Here is a 21,060-nt window from a genome sequence, read left to right as displayed (position 1 = left end):
GGGTATAGCATTGTTTGCGACGATCAAATAGGATTTCAAACAGATTTGAGAGTTTTTTGGAGTTTTTTTATTTGAGAGATAACCATTGTTCGTATTGCTATGGGTACGATGATGGTTCATCCATGAGCTTGGATGACTCCTGGGCGCCACATGGACCACATCTACTTATGGGGTTATAATGGTTGGGGTCAATATCATTAAAGTGTCCTGATTATTTCTCCCAGTGACTCAGGGACTGGTATGTTGGAGGTGATATACCAATATGGTATGTGACCAAACCTACCATCATGTGCACCAGCACCAACACCACCACACCCACTAGGTTCTCTTGACTCTCTTCCATTACTTTATTCTCATTACCCTCCTTATGGGAGTAGTTTTGCATTAATAGATGGCGCCAATTATATAGCTCTAGTTTCTCTGTACCTCAACAACCATCAACGAGAAATGTAATGGAGTGACTTAAAAATATTTTGGATGAGAAGCTCATAAGTATCACATTCGGGCCTTCTAGCGTGAGATATGAGTCACAAGACTCACAATAGATGGATCAATCGAGACATAGTACTTGGTATTGATATGATACAGGTGGTGCCAACACAAGTATATTATACTTAGTTGTATTTGTATACTAATATTTTATAATGATGTTTATTGTTCTTGCGCATATTTATTTAGTTTAATTGTTTAAAATAATATTTTAGAATTCCAGTTTTGCGCATATACAGTTGGGTATGTGCCAATCAAAAATGCCAATTTAAGTGTGGTTTTAGGCAATACCAACAATTCAATTGTATTTACTAGCATCAAATTAGGGTAAATACCAAATTTGGACCCAAAATGACCTAAAATACCCTTCAAATTTATTTTAATTGTTTAAGGGCCTGTTTGGTTACATGAGTCTAGAGATTTCAAATATATAGATTTCAAATCTATGAAGTTATAATTTATAAAATTAGATGTTTGGTTGTGGAATGAAATTTGCGGATTCATCCTAAAAAACTATTTGATCGATGTGATTTTTGTGAATGTGCAAATGTATAGTTTTTTTGAAATCTCTGGATTTCAGCCCTTACCCATAAATGTAAATATTCACGTTTTTAGTGTAAAAAGATGAATCTCTAGATTTAATGAATTTAGAGATTTTTCCAACCAAACGGGTATAATTCTCAGATTCATGAATCCAGAGATTTCAAATCTCTGGATTCATGTAACCAAACAGGCCCTAAAATAATGTTCTAGGCCTCGTTGCGCTCAAAGCCTACAGTAATTGGGAGCCTTGTGCACGATGACACTCTTTTTGTGTATGGTCAAAAGTATTGCAGCAAGAATATTGAATTCTAGGTGAACCTTGAAATTTGATAAAGATCATCTGTTGTGCATGTCTCTGCTGTGCATAATAGTGCAGCAGAGGATGAGAGCTGGAAAACCACGCACCTTCAGCATGCGGAAACCAGTATTTAACATCCTCTTCTCTAGTCTTGGGTGTGGGCTTCAAATCTCTAGTCCAAGTCTTTTAGTGTGAGCTTCAATGGTGCTCATGGTGCGATTAGCATAGGTTGAGGACCAATCTTATTCCTCACCCAACTCGGTGACCGACTCAGCAATGAATTCTGCAAATCTCAACCATCAGATTGGGAACTTTCAAGTGTCATTCTCTCCTGCTGCACTATTATGTACGGCAGAGAGATAATGCTCAGCAGAGGATTTTCCCCCTTAAATATGCCCGAACCATGGAATAGTCTATGAAATCCAAAGCATTAAAATTTGGGATCCTCTCAAATGAGTCAACCATGTGAATAGAGAAATAAGAATGGTAAAATCTTCTCGGTATGTGATGATCTATTGAATCTAACCTAGATTCGTTGCAAACGGACTCAAAATTTAGTACCCGTGAGAAGAAAAACCCTAGAATTAGTTACACTGAAACTTTCACAATCGAGATCAATTACTACCAATTCAAAAATTCAATCGATCAAATTCCAATTAAAAAAAAAAAAAAAAATTGAAGTACATATAACTGTTTACAAGATTTTCAAGTCCTATCCAACATGCCATGTCACAGATACTTTAGTCCAATCATATGAACTTATTTAATTGAGATGACAAATAAACTTTACCTAATATCTAATTATTTATAATATTTACCTAATCATTTATTCTCTTTTCTCAATTAGCATGAAACATTACACACAAGTGCCCCCAAAAAGTAATAAAAAAATGAAAAGAATAAATTAAAAAGAAAACCCTCCCAAGAGGCAGAGATACCACATCAAGGCTCAAACCATCCAGTCCAAGACCCCATTTTTTGAGCCAATGGTCTGTTTTGTACTCATCCCCCTTGTCTACAAGAAAAAAACAGTTTTCGACTGCCATGAAGGTTTCCAATAGCAAAGATCAACTATACTACAAATCACCAAGGTAGGCCAAGCACTTGTGTAATTTCTGTTTGTGTTCTTAGTTATATTTCAAACCTCAATTTTATTTAGGTAATCAGGGGAAGAGTACAACTTAATATATCCGACTCAAACCCACAGTTTTTGAAACTCCCTTTTAGTCCCGAGAAGAAGAAACAGCTAAATGTTCAAAACAAGAGAAAAACCACTGTTACATTTATAATTTTTCATGTTTCAGTTTTCAACTCTGAATCCATCGATACAACAATCCTGTCACCCTCTAAAGATGAGGTTGAACACTTACTCCCTGGAGTAGTTGACTTCTTCACTAATTGGGTTGAGGAGATTGAGATTTTCCTTGCCATCTTAACAAACTCCCTGCAGAAAACACATTACAAAAGCACATTCAAGTCAAAATCATTTTTTGGATCATCCAATCAAATGAATAAAGTATTGTTTATTGTGTTCATAGTTTTAAGTTACTTACTGCCAAGGATCATCACCAAGAAGCATCATGTCTCCTTCATCATCCGTGAACACAAGTAACCATTTGTCCCTGTCCTGAAGCTCTCCTTTAATCTCAAACATATTTTCCAGCTCATTTATAAGCTGTTCATACCCTTCCAACACTGTCAAGTCAACAGCCCGACCAACTGCAATCCCTTCCATTTGAACCTTCAGCATTAAAATGAGGGTTTATACTATGAGTACATTATCAGATGAGAGCCACAGGAGGCTACTGTTGTGCTTCCTATTTATAACATATGCATTCTGGACTCTTCTTTATATGGCCTCAGCCACTAAAACTCCTATTTTAGCTTGGTTGTTAATCTGGGTTTATCGTGCAACTTTATAGAAGACACAAGAAGTTTTGGCATTACCTTTATACGACTCCTGGTGGAAGAACTGCAGCAACTCTGCTTACTTTGACTCTCTTTCAGTGAGACTTGTAACAAACATTGTTTCCATTCCTTGGGTGTATTCGAGAGGTCCGAATCGGCTCCAGAACCATTAGCTGGGGTGGATCTGTCTGTAGTTGCACTAGATACGCTCATAAGACATGATGATGCCTTCTCTGTAGGGACATCTAATACATTTACCAAATTGAATCCAAACAACCGGCAACCACTAGCCATCTCAGGTTTCTTCCCTGTGTCCACAAGGTCAAGCATCAAGTTGTTGCTTGGCTTTGATGTATCCAAGGTAGAAATGCCTTCAAGAAATGAATTTGTAATGCCAGTTTTGTGATATGCTGACTCTTGAAAGAGACTCAAGGAAACATCCACCTGTGGAGATTGCAGCCAGCCCCCATCTGTCCAAGTCTTGGAGCCACAGCCATTGCTGCCATCGATGAGATTGCATTTACCTTCTTTCTGCTTTGGATGCCACAAAACCTGGCTTTCATTACTTTGGGCTTCAGCACTACTTGAATGAGTTAGATCATGGGACTGAGTGGATCCAGGATACCAGAAAACTGAGGCTGCAGAATTAGCTGCAGTTTCTACATTCCAGGACAGTAAAGTTCAAAATACATCCAACCCAATGCAGACAAAGCAGAAAACAAAAGGTAAAAGTTTCTCTCACCAACAACATGGGTGTCTATTGGTGGTCGGGGCCTCTTGTTCTTTACAGCTGGTGGTTGAATAGGGTTAGAAGGAATAGAAGCAACAAAAGGTTCAATCTCCCAAGGAGAAACCCTCTCTGGTCTTTGAATAGAGGACGATGGTTCATCCCATTGAACCTGAAAATAAACAATATAAGAATTCAAGTATCTAAAAGAAGACCTTAAACTACTGATTATGTGGAAGAAATTCCAACCTTCAATGACCTCCACTTGGAGTCCTTCCACTGGGAAGAGACATCTTCAACCCCAACGATGGTACCTGTAAACCTAATCAACCAAAACAAGGAAACATTATGCCAGAGCAGTAAACATATAGCATAAAACGTACAAAACAGAGATAAAAAAATCCCACAAATACCTTCTTTCAGGGCAATCTTCACCCTCAAATCTCATCTTGAATCTCTTACCAACTGAAAACGCATTCTTAGAAGCTTCCAAATACTTGTTCAAGCTTATAATGAACTGACTCGTTCTAACGAAAACCATGAACAAGAGGGATAATTAACAAGATAGTGAACGGAATAGACATATGGTGGTTTCTTTGGCAGAAAAGAAACAACCTTAAAAATAAAAAAAGAACTTTTCCAACCTTGGCTTGTAATAAACAATAAAAAGGGTCTGAGTAGCTACAGCATGAGATGCAGTTGCAAGTACTCCAAGATGCATACTCTGGCTCGATATCACAGAGGATGGCATAGTGCTCTGTTGATGAGCAAGTCGTCTAACTCCAACACATAGTTCTCCATTCTCTCCCCTACATAATCACTCTGAGAGGGTAAAAAGAGAACCTACCGCAAAGTAAAACTCGCGAAATCCAGATATTACAAAGCTGACAGAAGATCATAATAAGACCTTTGCCAAAATACCTCAAGAAAACAAAAGCATCTCCTGCAACCAATCTCTTAGAAGTGACAAATGTACTCCATCCAGTCGTAAGCAAATGCCTACGGGGTTGACCTATCACAATCATATTGAAAAATAAATACGACTTATCTAGCACAACCAAATGTTAGATGTCCGGCAAAAGGAAAATTGCAACAGCAGGTACCTCTAAAGATATGTTTAAATCGCCACTCATATCCATGAAGATCCCTAGCTGCCAATTCCTGAGTTGGTGTTGATTGGCTCATGTCCTTCAAGAAAGTACAAGTCGAAGGAAGACGATCCAACAGAAAATAGGAAATCGAAAGATGCACAGAGACAGTGGAAAAAAGAAAAGAAAAAAAATGGAATAACGAAATAGAATGAGCAATACCAACGGAGGAAGGCATTCGTTAGCGTGCTTCCGAAGAACAGAGAATCCTCCATGTGTGCTTGTATCAGACGCAGTTAGAATCTTGCAAAAAGAATGAACCGCCGGTTGCGTAGTTTCAGAAGGGCTTGGATCAGGACTTCTCGGCTCATTTTGCTGTAGAAATTACAAAAAAAATATTTAAAAGAATAAATATTCTCCATCCCTTCTGCAATTAGATATGGATTGAAAGACGAAAAGTAAGCAAGTCTCACATCTGCCTCAGGTTGTAAGGTTATCTGCGCGTAAACTTCATCGGTTTCTTGTTCAGCCTAGCAGTACCAGAAAGCAACAAAATCACAAAGCTTTTATTGGAAATTTAAAAGAAAAATAAAGAAAGAGATTTTCGAAGAAGAATACCAGCAACTGAATGTGTATAACACGACAAAGGATTTTGGAAGGAAGATTAAACAAAGGAATTCGCTGATTCAATTCCTGGTTTGTCGATGCTTCTAACTGTAACAGAATCCCAAACGGTATAGAGAAACAAAATTACCTCATTCATTCAAACTAAGAGGAAGAAACAAGAACCACAGCTGTGGTTCCAGAAAACAAAAATTGGAAATATAAAGTAGCTGATAAATTTAGAAAGAGAACAGAGCATCACTTACTTGTTCCATGTGACCTTGCGGGAAGTAGAAAACTCGCTCGCCCTCCCGAGGAACATCCACGAGAGGACCTGCACAAGCTCTCCAAAGTGCCGCATAGAGCTCATCACCGCTAAAGCCTATCAAATACACGTAAGAAATCAAATCAGCAGAAATAAAAAAAAGCCCCAAGTGTGCTCTGAAGCAACAGGCATTACAACGAAACACTTCAATGATGACTACAAAGCTTCAAGAGAAAGATCATTTCACCTGTTTCCTGCCGCAAAACCGAAGCACCTCTTAAATCCTCAGCATAAGCCATGAAAGCTTGCCTAAGCTCGGAAAAGCCACTACTCAAGTCAATGAACAGACAACTGCCGTCTTCTTTACGCTCTGCTAACCCATTTTTTCTTCGAAGAATGAAAACAGAGATGAATCACGAATCGAACAAAGGAAAATCCGTTATTCTGGATCGAGTCAACTTTTTCGATTTACAATAATTCACAGAAACAATACCGAACGATGAGATAAACCATCAACCACCAGTATTCTTGTTCACAGAACTTCTCTGTCAGTACATATCATCAGCCACTCTCTCGCTTTCTATTTCCTGATCCAGTTACCGGAAAACCGCTTCCCAAAACCACTTCACAAACCAGAAACCACCTTTTCTTTGATCAGTTTCTCAGTTCTTTCGAATCCAAATCTCTTCCACGAAGAAAGATGAAGCTCAGAAACCACCATTTCTTCCGAATCCTTCAAAGAAAAACAAAAAAGAAAGAAAGGCCATTCCGCGCTTGCTATTACTATTATATGCCTTTCTCTCTCTCTCAGAGAGTTAACCTAACCCTAAACCGTGGTTAGGTATTGACCAGAATCAAAGAAACTGTAGTTTGTCCGTACAGCACGCTTTGCAGAAGTGATGGAGCTGATACCATCAGATAACGGCGGTGACCCTTTTTAACGACAGTTGGCGTTTGAAGTGTCGCTGATGAGTGCCTGGGGATTGGGTTTCACATTCACGGGATGCCAAATGGCCGTTACCGTTAGTTGGTCGTCGTCGTCGTCTATTTCGTTTTGTCGGCTTTGAGGCAGGCATGCACTGTCGGCCCGAGTAAACCCGGCAGGGGAAATAGTTGCCTCTTGAGGGAGTTACAATTAACCCTGGAGAATCATCATAATTACGAAATATCTGCCATTCCACGTATCACATGCCTGTGGGGCCCATCAGCCCTAGTCAGATTCTTGACCTGGCAGTTTCCGGAAAAAGCATTTGTCAAGCTGAAATCTAAAATCTCGGTCAAGATTTCGATCTTAACCTTTGAATTTTGACGGTCAAGATCGAAATTTTGACCCGACTGCTCGAAATGTGTGGCTTAATGGTCCTGCTCATTTGATGCACAAGACCCAAGCAAGACTCGCAATTTCCATCCCTATGGAGAATTGAGGCCCCCACAAGACCCCACAAACTGTCCCTACTCGTGGGAATTTCCAAAAGTCTGGATTATTGCTGCGCCGGTGCTTCTGACATGGTGGTGCTCGAAGCTCAATTATGGATGGATGATCTTAATCATATAAAAGAATTGTTCAATTCGTATTAAAAAAAAACTTGCTTTATTTTACTTAAATTGATATAATTTGCACAATCTTTTTTGTGCAATTGAGGTTAGCGGAACGAGCAGTTTTCCAATCGGATTGTAAAGAGTTAATTCGGCTGCTCCTTAACCCAATGGCTATTGGCCCACTCAATCTTGACCCTATCATTGTGGATATAAGAAGGTTGAAATCTTATTTTCTAGAATGTAGTTTTACTTTTATTCCTAGGTCTTGCAATTAATTGCTCATGTCCTAGCTGGGAAGGCACTGTCGATTCAGGGCTCGACAGTTTGGCCTCTATCCACTCCTTGGCTATTTCCCTCAGCCTTGGCCTCTACTCCTACTTAATGAAACTTTTTACCAAAAAAAAAAAAAAGAATTTTTTCGCATCGATCTAATGTTGGGCATCACATGCACCACTTCTACTAAGGTAAAGCTTGTGCACTTCTTACATTATTTCACTACATACTAAGGGTGAGACCTAATGTGGGTCCCACTTTTAAATTATTTTGATGGGTCCGCCTCCAAACATGTGATGTTGAGGTACGAAGGAACCACAAACCTTTATCATAGTGGATAGAACCACGACGAATAGAGAATCCAAACTCGTATGACACGTCCATGAAGAATACACGTAAGACATGCTTTTGGAAAGAATTTTGACATGTGTTGTAAAGTAGTGGCTAACGTGGCAGCCATGCACTTTGTTTGGAGTCTTTGGACCGGAAGGCTCAGTGTAGTTTTGACTTTTTGACTTCTGAAAACCATGAAGACTTACAGTGTCTTTGACTCTTTTTAGTAATCATGACTGGGGAGTACAAATGAATAACTTTGAAATAGAAAATAGCCAACATAAGAAGATTGAAACCACAAGACCATTCAAAATTAATGAAATTACCAAATTATACATCACCAGTTTTTATCTAAAAACTAACCACTGGCCTTATTTATTATTTCTTTTGGTAAACAGACTTCATTCAGAGAACTAAAGAAAATACAGACACAAAAACTGCATGTGTACACAAGGTTCGAACCGAACCAAAGAGCGGAAAGTGACCAAACTGTCGTACATGCAATAGACAGGGTCATCTAGGGTAAGGGTTGGGCCCAAATAACCCTTATAACAAAAATACTAAAAAAAATACCAACACCTGCATAGGGGGACAGAATACACGCCACGTAGGGCAGACATACAACACACTCATAGGGGGACATACAACATGCTTTAAGGGCACACAAAACTCGTACAGTTGTTGCGATGGTAGCATCAAAAGTGCGGAGAAGGTTCGGACCTGCCATCCGGCTCCGCCTTAGAGGCGTACCTGTCAAGCTCGCCGCAGAAGAACTTATACTCAGAGCTGGAGTTGTTTTACGGTGTGCACCAAAGAATGCTGCAACCAGAGAATTGATTTGTTATTTGATAACGAAAAAATAAAGAAAAAAAAAAGGAAAAAAAAAATACTGCAACCAGATCTACAATAAGAACAAGCAGATCTAAGGGGAAACCCTAGATCAAGTGGAGACGGGAGAGAGAGAAACAGAGACGGGAAAGAGGGAGAAGACAGAAAAGAGGATCAGAGGAGAAGAGAGAGAAGATCCGAGAAGCCGAGGAGGCGGGAGGTGGGAGCAGGCAGAGAAGGCGGAAGCAAGGAAAGAAGGCGGGAGGTGGGAGCAGAAAGAGGAGGCGGAGAAGGAGCAAGGGAGGCGGAGAGACTGCAGACGCAAATCTCTCCGCCTCAAACGACGGTCAAGGTGGCTTCGTTCACTTCAGTGGAAGAAAGAACAAGTTATCATGACTAACCACTGGCCTTATTCATAGTAATCAAACTCCACTACAAAATGTTTATTTCATAAATTTTTCAAGGGTAGAGTCAAGATTCAATACTAGAGAGGTTGACTAGTGATGACTTGTGAACCTTAGTTTTTATGAACTTGTCGAATACCTTAAAAGTTAATTATTTACACTAATTTTTCTACCAATTGTCATTATTGTTAAAACTTTTCTCTAATCGAAAGACTAGACATTTCTCACATAGAAAGAAGACCAAAGACCTTTTTCTAGGGCAATTTAAAAAAATCGAATAGACCACGATCACCTAATCCCTGGAAAACTCCACCCTTGCACATTTTTCTAATTTTTTTTGGCCAAACACACCTTTGTAATTGAACAAATGAACAATAGAAGCCACCATTGATTCCTTAATAGTATTAATAATATCATAAAGGTGTTCTCCATATCCATGCCAAAAATTAGTGCCTGGGTGATGAAGGATTAAGATTTGGGAAGCAAATTAGTGGAATCATGCAGATGTATATCTTTTAATATATTTAACCTAATTTTCCCCACCAACAAGAGAACAATTAAGAAGGAAAAAAAAGGGGGAAAAAGTTAATAAAGGAATTGAAAGAAAAGATTTTGTTTAATCCCTAAAGCTAGGAATAATCCTTGCAGTAGCACAAAAGCTTTGATATTGTTCATGGAGGGTTTGGATTCCCTCTTAACAGTTCCTTTTTATTATAATCAACTCATCCTCCACCCCCTTCATGGACTTAGAATTTTCAAAAGATTCCTTCAACCCAACACTTAACTGGTTTAGAGTGGTCTTCATTATGAGTTCATGTCTCTTCATCTTTGATTGGTGATTTATGCAAAATATCTAATGAAACTTGTTTGTTTGTGAAATGCTTATAAAGATATCTCAATTAATTTATGAAACAGGTTCTCCATAACACACTGTCTAGGAAAGAAATCTTTATTGAGTGGATCGATCGATCGATTCAAATGATCTCGAAATTTGAATTTGATGACTGATTCTAGGGTTTCTGAGCTGATTTTAATACGATTAAACTCATGCATGAGAGAAATTGTACTTAGAATTTCTTTTTGTTGGTGGGTTCTCACCTCACATGATGTATGATGATGAATCAATCCATTAGAGCACTGATCAGAGAGATGGATGGTCCATTTAACACATCTGTTCTGATGCTGTAATGAGGGTGCAACATTTCTTGTCTAGTCCACATCAACAACACTAATTGCAATTAAATTATGTTAGTGGTTATAGATTAGAATCCTATGTTTAAGGAAGGAGCTTTTTGAGAGTGTTCTTGATAGATTACAATGAAGAGGATTTGAGATTTAAGGTGACAAATAAAGAATGAGGTATGTGAGTGTTTCTCCCTAGATCATGCACAATTATTAAGTCTAAAAACCTAATCCTTTGGCCTCATTCACCTTGATATGAAATGAAGAAACCAAATGTGTGAATCATGTTCATGGATTTGTTGGTTTTATAACTTAATTATTTTGCCTCTCTTATTGGCTTTCAAAGGGTTAAAGTTCCATCTCCCCATAGTTAGGTGCCCATGTATCTCACTTGTTCCAAGGAAAATATAGGGAAAGTAAAGTGAAATCAAATTACTACTAAATTATTTTTCTTCTTTTATATTAAAAGTAAACAGTTTTGAAATTTTTTCTCATGTAGACAATACATTGTACATAGTCTTAATCTCAAATGGGTTTTACTTAATATTTTATTTAACCATATTATATTGACCGATAAAAAATCATTGGTGCGATATGAGAGATTTTCCACATTCATACTAATATAAAGAACTTCATTCTTTTCAATAATCATATCATGAATGTTCTAGATTTTTAGATTATAGATGTCTTGAAATGAAAAAATAAAGAAAGTCGTATTTACTCTCACTCGCATAGAAGTTTTTCTAGTTAGAAAATTGACTACCGTGCTAGTTTCCCTAGGAATAATGAAGAAAAATAGTTTACTAAGTCTCTTTTCTTTTCTTGTCGTAGTTTGAGTTGAGAAACGTCATCTTTTCAAAGCAAGAACAAGTATATACAAGCTAATGAGAAGCATAAAACATATAATTTTGTCTGTAAACAACGGAAAAAAATAGAAAAACATAAGAGGAAAAAAAAAATTTCAAAAGTAAGGCATTATCTTCTAGTGGATTTCCCTCTATCATTTTGGTCCATCCAAACTTTCCTAACCATGTTAATTAAGAATTTGATTTAATATTAATCTTTTGATGTATAATTTTTTGTTAAAAAGTTAAAAAAATATTATATATAATAATTATGAATAATTATAATAAGTTAGTTAGGTTATAGGTATAGTTTTTCATGTGTTAATATTACAAAAATATTAAATCAAAACAATCGATTAGAATTGAAAATCACGTTAAAACATGTGAGACAATCATGGGCAAATAGAATTTTTAAGCCTTGGGTGGAGTTTTGCCTTTCCATCTATTGTTTCCATGTACGAAAACTACTTAACATAATATCCTTTTGGTGAAATAATAATTAACACTAATAATAATTAATTATCATTACTAATATTATATTTATTATAGTTACTTGTCTAATAGATTAAATGGGTTTGGTTCCCTACCCATGTCATGCGATGGGTGACTTTATTTGACCTTGTTCAAGGCATTCACAGCCGTTGGATTTTATGATCAGGATTTTGATTTGTTTTAAATAATAATTTGGACTCATTTCTATTTCTCTGAGATATAATTATTTTTTGTCTAAGAATCTAAGATCCATTGGATCCCTTCTCTCCTTCCTTTTTTTTTTTGTAATATGGCACTTTCCATGCCAAAGGAAGAAAAGGACACCACTCCTGTGTGGAAGTTATGAATTGGCATTCATCAAATCAAAGACATAAAAAAATTAAAATTAAACATTAATTACATGCAGCTGGCCCCTAACAACCAAACACCCTTTTGTCTTGTTTTTCTAAAATGCTAAGTGGTTCATTTCCTCTCTCTCATAATTGGGCTTCAGAGAAGAAGTGGGAAAAACAGAAACCCAAAAAATCTCTCTCTCTCTCTCTCCCTCATAATTGGGCTTCAAAGAAGAAGTGGGAAAAACAGAAACCCAAAAAGAGAGACATGAGAATCCCAAAGTAAATAAGATTCCTCATAGATAAGGTGTCTCACTTTGACACATTGAAAGTCTAATGCAAAGCAAGTGAATCATCACAATAACTATTATTGTAAAACATGATAGAGAAATGTAAAGCTAGAGAAAAACATCAGGGTAGGGCAGAAAATAACTCAACAAACACCCACATAAGAAAGAAATTTACATAACTTGGCTTGTTCATAAGAGATAGATGTCTCCATACCATCTGTCAATGTAGATACATATATGATAAGTCACTTCTAATGTCTCTACATTTCCCACTTAGGAACACATGCATGGAAAGTTATATTTGGTGACTTTCTTCATAAATGGCCTTTGATGAATTAGGTGAAACCCACATTCTCATATTAATAGTCTAACAAACCATGCATGCTATGAGTCATGAGCCAAAAAGCCCCATTTGGCAATAACTATAACCACTTGAATAAAGAAGGAAAAGAGAGAGAAAGAGAGAGAGAAAGCCAGAATGTAAAGATAAGAAGATGGATGCTGTCAAACTCACAACTCAATCAAAAATTTGCATATACAAAGTTTTGCCTGTCTACAAACAAGAGAACAGTACTATTATACATGAAATATAAAATAAGTGCTACTTCTTAATACATGGCAGAGAATCCTAGTTCATTTTCATGTGAGACAAGAAATCACTGGGTAGCAAGGTGATGCAAGAATATGATGAACAGTCATTTTAAACTCTCAGCCACAGGGAGTAAGCTTCTTGTTTCCTGCACCACGAGGATGGTCATCTTTCCAGTCATCCCAGGCCCTTGCCTTTTCTACTGCAGCATCATCATCTTCATCCTCCTCATTTCCAGGTCCAGGCATTCGACCTTCCTGGTGCCATGAGGAATTGGCTTCTTCCAAGAGCCTAGCATTCATTTCTTGCCATTTATTCATCATTTCCATTTCACGCAGCCCAGCCTCCTCTATGCTCATTGTTGGTAGTCTGTGGGTAACAGAAAAAGAACAAAGATAAGGACCTATGATCCTATTCTCAAGGTAGTTTCATTCAGAAAATTCCAAAGATTGACATGTGAATCTTAATTTTCATCTATCGTTTTGCCATCTGTAAAATAAATCCATGCTTCAAATGAAGGATAAAAGATTGCATAATTGCAAACCCTAGAGAACAATATAAATGTAGATAAAGGCTTCCAAGGCAAGAAGTTTGGTATTTAAAATAAAAAAATAAAATAAAATACAACCTCCTATCTTCACTTGATCATGTTATTAAACACATCAGATGGTAGAGACATGATTACCTATGACCAGGCTGGAATACTTGTGCTGCCATTCTTTCCCTTTCACTTGTTAATCTTCCACCCACTAGACTAGCTGGTCCAAATAAAAGAGGCTGGTGTTTGTGGTCGTGTGCTTGTGAAACTGTTGCTCTCCCTTCAATGACATCTTGAGCAAAAGTGGCACATGTGATTGGCTGTGCTGGTTGTGTGAATTGTGCTCGGACTGCTGCATCACGATGCCAAGCTTCTGCTCTCTTAGTCCGCTCATCAAGGACATCACTATCAAATTCTTTGTCACCCTCCTGTACCTCAGATATCAGTATTTCATGAGCATTTTTTTTGGTGGGGGGGTGGGGGGGGGGGAGGTGACGAGCTGCAGATGACGATGTTTTCAATGAAACAGCAAACAAAGTAATGCAATTTCTCAGACATATAGAACTCATAAGCATCTAGATTGACACAATGCGATGCATTGGAGGGTGTCTAAGAACAAGGAAATGCCAACTTTAATAGAATTCCAAACTACAAAATTGAAGAACCATCACAGGCAAGTGAAATACATAATGGCTAAAGTGCCCAACTCATAATTGGTAAATTTGTGGGTTCAAGTACTGTTGGATACACACTAATGTGTACGCTCAACAAGTCTATAGGAACCGGCTATATATCAATGGTTCCTCATCACACACACAACTCCTAATGGTGAAGAGCCAGTAAGAGGAGGGGAAGTTGCACACCCAAGGAGTCTTTCTTTAAGATATTACATATATAAGAAAAGATAAATTTGATGAGAAAATCACATAGCTTGTCTTTCTGTCACATGTCATATATAAAATATTGCCACCAATCAGAGCATTGTAGATACCTGTAATTGCTTTTCCTTGATAGCAGAAAGCATTTCTTCCTCTTTCTTTAGCATTTCCAGCAAATCAAAGGCCTGTGACAATTGTTCCAGAGCATGGAAGTAGGATTAGACTTTCCACATAAAAAGGAAAAATACAGGTAATATATATATATATATATAACTGCTTGACAAGTGGTTACCTTACAGAGAGCCAAAGAGATGGTAGTAAGCCATGCCTGTACAAGAGGACCATTGCAAGTAAGAGAAATATTAAAGAATTGAGCAAACCAAAATAACAGGGGGAAAACACTTTTTTCCTCTTTTGGAAATAGGGATTTAATGGAGAAAGAGATTGTAAATATAATTTGTGCCTATACACCTCAAGTAGGTTTGGATGAAAGTCTAAAGTTAGAATTTTGGAAAAAAATTCTAAAGGACCATCGTTCCATTAAAGCTTAAAGGAAAAACTCTACAGGACCATCGTTCGACCATTTATCATGTACAGGGTGTTGGGCTGTTAAAAAAATCATATAGATAAACTCAGTTTAGCAAAAATGACGATGCTAAGATGCATGAGTGTCATAAGTGATAAAATAAACTCAGTATAGCAGGAATGATCATATTAGAGTTGGTATAGGACTTGCTCCCATAAGTGATAAGCTACAAGAAGTTGTTTGAGGTGGCACGACCACGTTCAACGGAGGCATATAAATGCCCATGTACAGAGAAATGATATAATCCAAATTGAAGGAACTAGAAGAACTAGGGCCAGATCTAAGATAACCTTAAGAAAAGTGGTGAGAAAGGATATGCATAACTTAAGCCCTGTATCTAGTATGGCCTCAAACAGAACTAATTGGAGGGCAAGAATCCATGTAGCCAATCCATTTAGTTGGGACAAGGCTTATTGTTGTTGTTGGAAACAGGGAATTAAGAAACAAACAAATAGACAAATGAAGTTATCAAATCTTTGAAATCTTTGAACCTACTGTGACAGATTTTCATCCGAAAATAGAAGAAAAGAAATAGTTGCAACAGCGTGAGAAACCTGACTTTATTTCTCGCCTAGGGTTCAAGTTTCAAACCCAATATTGATTCAATGGTTCGTTCAGCCAGAATCTCTAAGCTTAACTGGTTTATTTTCTTATTTAATTAATCATTTAGTCTTACAGTCAGGATGAGATTTCAGTAGTTATTTTGCAGACTGATAATGCCTTTATCTTATTTCAGTTTCCTCTCCACCTTAGCTCATCCAAGTGGTTTTCCTAGGTTAAGTTGGTTTTACCGTTTTATAGGGTGGACACTGGCTGACTGTAGAATTGCTCCACACAACCTAGTTGTCATAGGTTCAAGTTGGGAAACAATCTCTCTGCAAAGCTGACGGTATCCTTAGACCTTGCAATGGCGGAAGCCTTGGATGGTGAGTATTCTTGTGTAGATCACAAGTCAGTATGCACCCACAAAAACAAGCCCCAAAGTCTGCCTGGCAGGGTGTGGGATGCGACTGCGATGAGAGGAATCCGGATCAGCTCCCCGTCAGGAGAGAACAATGTGCTTCTCTGACGTTATTGAACCACAAAGCAGGGGGTGGGGCCCACAGGGTCCACTGAGATTTTTATCTCTGATTTTTTTTAATATTTACAAGTGGGGTCCACCCCCTACTGTGGGATTCAAAACCGTCAGGGGAACACATTGTTCTCCCCTGACGGGGAGGTGATCCAGACTCCTGTGAGAGCCTTGTCTGATGATGTGGCGAGTTCTAGTTGGTTTAAAGCAGCATCTCATAAGTCAGCCCCAGCATAAAGAAATAACGGATCAAAACAGTGAATAAAAAGGAGGATATTGTTCACATGACTAATGATTTGGGGCTGGTGTGAGATTAGCTGCTGGATGTTGGTCGAATATTCTATTAGAAGCTATTGTTAGTTTAGCTTCTATTTTCAGTTTTAGAAAGTATATTTTCAATTCAGCTAAGTAGTTTTTCTAATTTCAGTTTTGTTGCTACCTTTGTTTTACCAGTATTCCTGTTTTGACAAATGGCAGCTAGAGTTATTTGAACTTTCTACTTCAGTTGTTTAGCTTTTATTTAAATATCTCCATTTTCTGAAGTTTCTATACCTGAGACTATTTTGTGAAGCTTAAGTTACAAGTAGGTCCTATCAGTTGCACTTAGTTAATGGAAATGTATGGTCTGTGAAAGATTTACTTGAACAGCAAGATAGTTGTCAGTGGGAGGCCCAAGGATGAAATGCTTGCCATCCTCATCACCCCCTCCTCATCTTTTTCTATATTCATTTCATATATAAACAAGAGACAGAGGGAAGGGAAGAGGAAATAAAAGTTGAGTTTTCCAATTTGTTAATCATTATTATGGTGTTGATTCTAGCTACAATTGATCACCCTCTTGTTTCCTAGGTTTGAGGTCGGCTTTTGCACTAATGCCCTTTTATCTTGGTTCACTATTTCCTTCTCTAAGCTGTTCAGTTATAAAGAATGTAAATGCTCAGGCTCTACAGTACCATAGAGTTTTAAGTAATAAAAAGCCTTTTCTTTAGTTCTATGGTAATTCAGACTTCCCACTTGTGGTGATTCAGCATGTCCTTAACAATGTTTCAGGAATCGCCTGGTGGCAATTCCAAGGTTTCAGGTGGTAACTCCTGAATACATGTCCCCATTTTAGGTTCGTGTACACCATTGTCTCCTCTAGTTACTTGTCCATCTATGAAACGTAAGACTCTATAAAAATGTGAGATTCCAGAAAATAATCGGTTGTAAGTGTAAGTTATTAAAAATAAATTAATGTGATTCTGGTCTGTATCCTGATTCCTTATATGTTCACCAAGTTGGATTGCAAAGTGACAGGCTCAGGACAACAGCATTAAAAGTATGCTGATTAGAGAAAAACAACAATGAACAAATGATACTACTCATATCACCTCTCGTTCCTCCTCTCCATCATCGTCCAAAACATCTTCCTCCCCAGCCTCAACAGGAGTAGACAAAGCAGCAGCTCTGGAAGAACGCCCCCTCCGCTCTCTCCGTTCCTTAATTTCTTGCAGCTTTAATTCTGCAGCTTTCTGGCGCTTGAACCTAGCAATCTAAAATTGACAAAATCAGAACTAAGCATCTGATGCTACTTCAATTAAGGTATTTACATAATGGTAACCCCATTCATCCCTCATACAGTGTACAGCATCACAATGGACCTTCATGAAAGAATACCAATGGATTGTAAAAGAATATGCAAATGCAAGTCAAATCTGGATATGTTTATTCAAATACTTCACCATATTGAATATTTGACAGAAAAAGTAAATTCGTAAATCCATTCTATGAATGGATAGAGTTATATATCTACATCATTAAAAAATAACTGACAAATTGGCAATAAACAAAAACCCAATTTTAATTATATATAAGTTCACGACTCAAAGTATAAAAAAGTCCATAAATAAGTATAAAATTTCTGAGGCATAGATAAATGAATAAGGAAGTTCCCAGGCAGTGACAACTGGAAAAAGGAACAGTTATCTCTTATGTCCTCATGTCCTGATATAGATTGAAGCACGAAGAAGACTGAAGTTAAAAGGGACAAAAAAAGTTACTGTTCACATGAAAAGTATACCACATGACACTGTTCACATGAACATTTATTTGAGGGCTGGTATGGACTTCTAGCTTAGAGGAGTTATTTTTATAATTAGCCACTGTCTAGTTACTGTTTGGTTTTTTTTTTTTTTTTTTAATGGGTGACCTAAGAGGCTTCAAACCTTTGGGATTCTCAAGCAAAACCTTTGAAGATCCATTAGTAAATATCAATTAATAAAAATTATTATATTTTCTATAGATAATGATTTTAATTAAATGAATATCGTTGGTTTTGATGGATTTTCTTTTAATGGGCCAACTAAGAGATTTCAAACATTTGGGATTCTCAAGAAAAACCTTTGAAGATTAGGGGTATTTTATATCATTTTAGTAAAAGTTTAAAGGTATTTTAGGGGGAAAAAAATGTAGACATCTTCTCATGAGTTCGTACTTTTATAATAGTAGTATGATATGATATGAAATGAAATGGGCCAACTAAGAGATTTCAAACGTTTGGGATTCTCAAGAAAAACCTTTGAAGATTCAATTAATAATAAATATTATATAAATTATATCTATGAGTGTTAAATTATCATCTTAGACATAATTAATTGTATCATTTTAGTAAAAGTTTAGGGGTATTTTAGGGAAAAAAATGTAGCCATCTTTCCATGAGTTCGTACTTTTATAATAGTAGTATGATTAATTTATTTCTTACTTAGATTAGGATAGGATTGTTTTCTTATAAATACAAGTACGAGGCTGAAACAGAGAAACGTCAGAGATGGAAGAAAAAAGAAACATTGATAAATCTGTTAAGATATGTAGTTCAGAAGATAAGGGGGCTGAGAAAGCTGACCGTGTCCCCCTTTCAATATCCCTTTCTACTTCTTTTCCTATCTTTCGATGTCCATCTTTCATATGAAAACAGAAAATAGCAATAGAAAAGAGATTTTCAATTATTAGTTATGTTCTTCTATTGTATTGATCCTGCTGCATTTATCTCTCACTGGTTTCCCTGTTTCGAATATGACTTTTGCATTATCACACTTCTTCCTTTAGGGTTTTCAACACACTATTGAGAACGCAAAACAGCAATCAGGATCCGGTTAAAACCCCATTCCTTCTTCCTACAATCCTACTGTACATTCTCACAATTATTTATTGTTATTATTTTTTTATTTGGCAAGGGGGTTTGTTTACAAATTACAATGCCAAAGGAATCTTTCTGGAAAGTGGAAGATGGAAAGGTGAGACCTTGTACCGCTTGGGAAGACCAGAAATGGGACTCACCTTCAAAGCCCTACGATCTGCTAGAGAAGCTGAACCCTCTTGAGCAGAAGCTTGCAACTCCTCTTCAGGTATGAGCTCCATTGATTCACAAAATGAAATGAATTCCTAGAAAATGTAGTCAATTGAGTCAACCTAAGTACCTTAAAACACAAGTCACCATAAACAATGAAGAAAAAGAAGAAGAAAAAAAAAACACATGGTTTAAAACACTGAAGAACCAATATCAGGAACTACCAGCCCAGAGAAATAAAATGCAGAGTTGATATTATCATATGATGGCTCAACATTTACCTTCAACTTTGCCTGGGAAATTTTAAGCAACTGAATCCTGTCCTTGTGTACAACTTTTTCAGACAACTCCCCTAGATAGAATGGTACCTGCAATAGAGTAAAGAGTATTAGGTGAAATATTAAACATACATTATGACATATAGTCTTCAGCTCAGCTTATCCTGATCTGACTCTATAAAGATCATCAGACCTCAAAATCATTCCAGAAATGAAAAATCTGCAATCAAGTTTCATCGTATGACCTATATCTCACAATACACACTGAGGGGAGAACAACGTAAGCTTATGCAGTCTCAACTTACAAGATAAATGTCTAGCTTATCCTTAAACCCATCCGATCATTTCAAAACAGGGGGCCAAGCTTATCCTTAAACCCGTCAGATCACTTCAAAAGGGGATCCAAATGTGGTCTGGAATTAAGTATATGTTTCGAAAGCAAGGGGGATGGAGCAAGTGACCAAAAACCCAAGTTCGTCAGCCAGGGTATTGGATTTTGAGATTTAAGGTTGCCACCTTACGTGAACCGGGAAATATCGTCCGTAGCACTTGCAATTGCAATCGCAATCACAATCACAATCACAATCACAATCACAATCACAATCACAATCACAATCACAACTAAGGCTACCAAAAATCTCAACTTCTAATAAATGAAATGCATTAAAACCATTACCAGCAAATATTTCAGATTAGTCGTGCTGATATCTTCTTTAGTCTCGTTGGAGGAGAAGAGACCGAGCTTGCTTATCATCTCCTCGCACTGTTGCAAAGCTTCGCACCCCTTTTTTAGGGTATCCTGCAAATCGTCAAATGAGCAAGAGAAAAATATGGACATTAAGAAGAGAACACTGGAGAAAAGTTCATTGAAAAAATGTCTTTGGCGATCGAAATTACCTGATCAACGCTGGACTCGGATGCCATATTATGTACCTTACGCCCTTGCTCGAAGAGAGCGGGCAGAGGCAATTCTTCCATTGTCAACTCCCCCATCGACAAGGTAATTGAGGAAAAAACAGAACGCGCAATGAGAGAATAAACCCTAAAATGATAAACGAAAAGCTTTTATCTCCTTAATTCGACTAACAACTCCAAGAATAAATCATACTGATCTTCTTCAATGACAACAGAAACCCTAGAAGAAAACTAAACTAGATATTCTCTTTACGCTCGTAGCTGACTTGCAAATTTACTAAACTTGGCGAAATCGGAAACTTACGGTTCCTACGCAAATAGGCGTATGATAGCAGCGGCGCCAGATCAACTTATAACGTTCGTGAACGCTAGTCTGGTCTGGAAGCGTTACGCTCTGCCCGTCGAAGTTGAAGATCGAATCGATGTCGTTTTCATAAGAA

The 21,060-nt window shown here is 37.3% G+C and overlaps 2 protein-coding genes across 3 annotated transcripts; both read right to left on the bottom strand.

Annotated features, from left to right (window-relative positions):
- Positions 1 to 2,423: 2,423 nt before the first annotated feature.
- LOC149030389 (auxin response factor 11-like) lies at positions 2,424 to 6,709 on the bottom strand. Of its 2 annotated transcripts, none has more exons than XM_089142689.1 (14): positions 6,169 to 6,709; positions 5,923 to 6,038; positions 5,672 to 5,767; positions 5,527 to 5,583; positions 5,276 to 5,428; positions 5,069 to 5,153; positions 4,887 to 4,977; positions 4,610 to 4,774; positions 4,379 to 4,492; positions 4,215 to 4,287; positions 3,981 to 4,137; positions 3,278 to 3,897; positions 2,884 to 3,071; positions 2,424 to 2,774 (listed from the first exon to the last, which is right to left on the bottom strand). In XM_089142689.1, exons 1-14 carry the CDS (start codon positions 6,218 to 6,220, stop codon positions 2,624 to 2,626), a joined length of 2,118 nt encoding a protein of 705 aa, XP_088998815.1. In that variant the 5' UTR covers positions 6,221 to 6,709; the 3' UTR covers positions 2,424 to 2,623. The 2 variants fall into 2 exon arrangements, with proteins under 2 accessions (XP_088998815.1, XP_088998816.1); XM_089142690.1 differs by having other exon boundaries at positions 3,278 to 3,888.
- A 6,196-nt stretch (positions 6,710 to 12,905) lies between these two features.
- Positions 12,906 to 21,029, bottom strand: TAP46 (2A phosphatase associated protein of 46 kD). Its single transcript, XM_089142688.1, has 10 exons — positions 20,925 to 21,029; positions 20,603 to 20,747; positions 20,382 to 20,504; positions 19,709 to 19,795; positions 19,418 to 19,522; positions 17,473 to 17,634; positions 14,737 to 14,772; positions 14,558 to 14,629; positions 13,714 to 13,994; positions 12,906 to 13,397 (listed from the first exon to the last, which is right to left on the bottom strand). Exons 2-10 carry the CDS (start codon positions 20,696 to 20,698, stop codon positions 13,148 to 13,150), a joined length of 1,212 nt encoding a protein of 403 aa, XP_088998814.1. The 5' UTR covers positions 20,699 to 20,747; positions 20,925 to 21,029; the 3' UTR covers positions 12,906 to 13,147.
- Between the last annotated feature and the right edge of the window lie 31 nt (positions 21,030 to 21,060).

The sequence above is a fragment of the Hakea prostrata genome, chromosome 1, assembly GCF_041222555.1.
Source record: "Hakea prostrata isolate BN-2017 chromosome 1, UWA_Hpros_2, whole genome shotgun sequence".
Lineage (NCBI taxonomy): Eukaryota > Viridiplantae > Streptophyta > Magnoliopsida > Proteales > Proteaceae > Hakea > Hakea prostrata.
This window is presented reverse-complemented; position numbering and strand designations above follow the sequence as displayed.